This window comes from Aureococcus anophagefferens, assembly GCF_000186865.1.
Source record: "Aureococcus anophagefferens unplaced genomic scaffold AURANscaffold_20, whole genome shotgun sequence".
Lineage (NCBI taxonomy): Eukaryota > Pelagophyceae > Pelagomonadales > Pelagomonadaceae > Aureococcus > Aureococcus anophagefferens.
This window is the reverse complement of record NW_008705580.1, coordinates 660,373-662,398: the sequence shown is the minus strand read 5'-3', so window position 1 is coordinate 662,398 and position 2,026 is coordinate 660,373. Positions and strand designations below refer to the sequence as shown.

Genomic DNA, 2,026 nt, shown 5'->3' with positions numbered 1-2,026 from the left:
GGCCGGCGCCGCGCGCGGCCCGCGGCGGCCGCGAGCGCGGCGAGCGCCGCACGGCCCCGGGTCGCCAGGAACCGGCCGCGGGCTGCGCACTCGCGCCGGCGCCGGGCCGGGCCGCGCGTCGCGGCAGCGCGGCGACGCAGCGCTCCAAACCGCATCGACGGCGGTAGCAGGCACACGACGACGTTGTCTCTGTCGTCGGCTGTGGCACCCATGGCGGCGGCGAGGCAGCCCACGACGACAGAAACGCCGCCGTCGCGTGCGCCAATGCGGGGCAGCCCCGGAGTTGCAGTGGGGCGCGGAAGGTATGCGACAGCGTGCCGACGCACTGGAAGCGCTGGAAGGGCGTCACATGCAAGGACGTCGATGCAAAACACCGTTTCCGCGCTCAGACGCTCACGAGACGCTGCCTCCGCGCTCCTGCTGATAGTGTGCGCTTCGGACGAGCATTGGACATTGATGGTGCCGTGCAGATCTTTTGTTAAACGCGTCGAATCTTTTGTTAAACGCGTCGATTCTTTTGTCCGTCGCCGGGCATAGAATAGGTGCCCGAAAAAATGTGCCAATTTTCATGAGCCTGATGAGGGATTAGCCCGGCGGGCGTTGTTGATATAAGGTTGATTCGAGACGCGGTGCTCACCGGCAGAGCTATCTTAATGAAGAATCGACGGAACCTCGATCTAGTTATTGATGTCGACGCCGCATGCAGCAACACAAATCTTGAAAAGTCTTTCGAGGCCGAGGGCAAGGTGTTTCGTAGAGATGGAATGCGAATTGATGCTGATGGGGTGTCGATGCGATGCGAGGCGCCGCTGAATCCCTCCCGTGGAATATTGACAACAGGTTCACGCGAAAAAATGATATACGAGGATCTACAGATAGGAGAGCTGATCGGGCAAGGGTCGTCTTCGATTGTGCTAAAAGCCTCGTACATATGCGCACGGCGGGGCTTACTCATGATAGCCCTGAAGGTTATTAACATGTTCGAACGCTCAAAACGAGATCAACTAATACGCGAGATTCAGTCGTTGTATAATTGCGAATGTCCTGCAATAATTGGATTCCACGGCGCCTTCTACCGCGAAGGGGCCATTTCAATCGCGCTTGAATTTATGAACGGCGGCAGCTTGGCAAATGTCATTGCTCAGGCACAATTCCTCGCTCATTGCGTTTGCATATATGCTTCTTCTCATAGGCTGGTGCGCTTCCAGAGGAAGCCTTGGCTCACGTTTCGTTTCAGATACTTTATGGTCTAGCCTATCTTAAGCGCCAGAAACGGGTCCATCGTGATATCAAACCATCAAATCTGCTAATTAATTCTGCTGGCGAAGTAAAGGTCACAGACTTTGGCGTCTCTGCTGAGTTAGGAAACTCGATCGCGATGTGTGGGACATTTGTTGGCACTTTTAAGTACACTCACCATCCTCGATTATCAGCCACCCGTGAGAATTCGAGTTCTAGGTACATGTCTCCAGAACGAATTTGTTCAGCACCATATTCATTTGCATCTGACATCTGGTCTACGGGTTTGGTTCTTCTTGAGTGTATCACAGGTGTTTACCCATATCCTGAAGAGCACACTTGCATTGGTATGGCGCAAACCATTCTCGAGGCAGATGTACCGGTGCCTCCAACAGGCGCTTCCAGGGAGTTCGTAGAGTTCATTGCACACTGCCTTAACAAAGACCCCCGCAGTCGACTCCCTGCAGAGATATTGCTGACCGCACCTTGGCTGCAGAAGCATGGCGCCGTATCAATAGCGTCGTCGGTCGCTGCCTTGCAGTGCTGGATCTCAGCTACCTGCCGGCAGCTTAATTAGCGACCCTGGGGTAGAGTGGCCGGGGCATACGCGGGTAGAGCGCGATAAGCCAGCTACCTAGGGAGCCCGGCGGCCTGCATTCCGCCCCGCCCCTGCTGAGGTGGCTGCGCCATCCAAGCGCGGTCCGTCGGCCTTCATTCTGGCATTGTTAGTTCAATCGAACTCAGCCCCCCCCCCCCCCCCCCCCCGCCGAATCGTGGGGGGGGGTCT

At 56.6% G+C, this 2,026-nt stretch overlaps 1 protein-coding gene across 1 annotated transcript; it reads left to right on the top strand.

Annotated features, from left to right (window-relative positions):
* Nucleotides 1-210: 210 nt before the first annotated feature.
* On the top strand, nucleotides 211-1,870 carry AURANDRAFT_72184 (hypothetical protein; the record flags this gene model as incomplete). The annotated part of the gene is made up of 4 exons (XM_009041337.1): nucleotides 211-302; nucleotides 614-1,133; nucleotides 1,193-1,407; nucleotides 1,459-1,870. 4 exons carry the CDS (start codon nucleotides 211-213, stop codon nucleotides 1,814-1,816), a joined length of 1,185 nt encoding a protein of 394 aa, XP_009039585.1.
* Nucleotides 1,871-2,026: the final 156 nt, after the last annotated feature.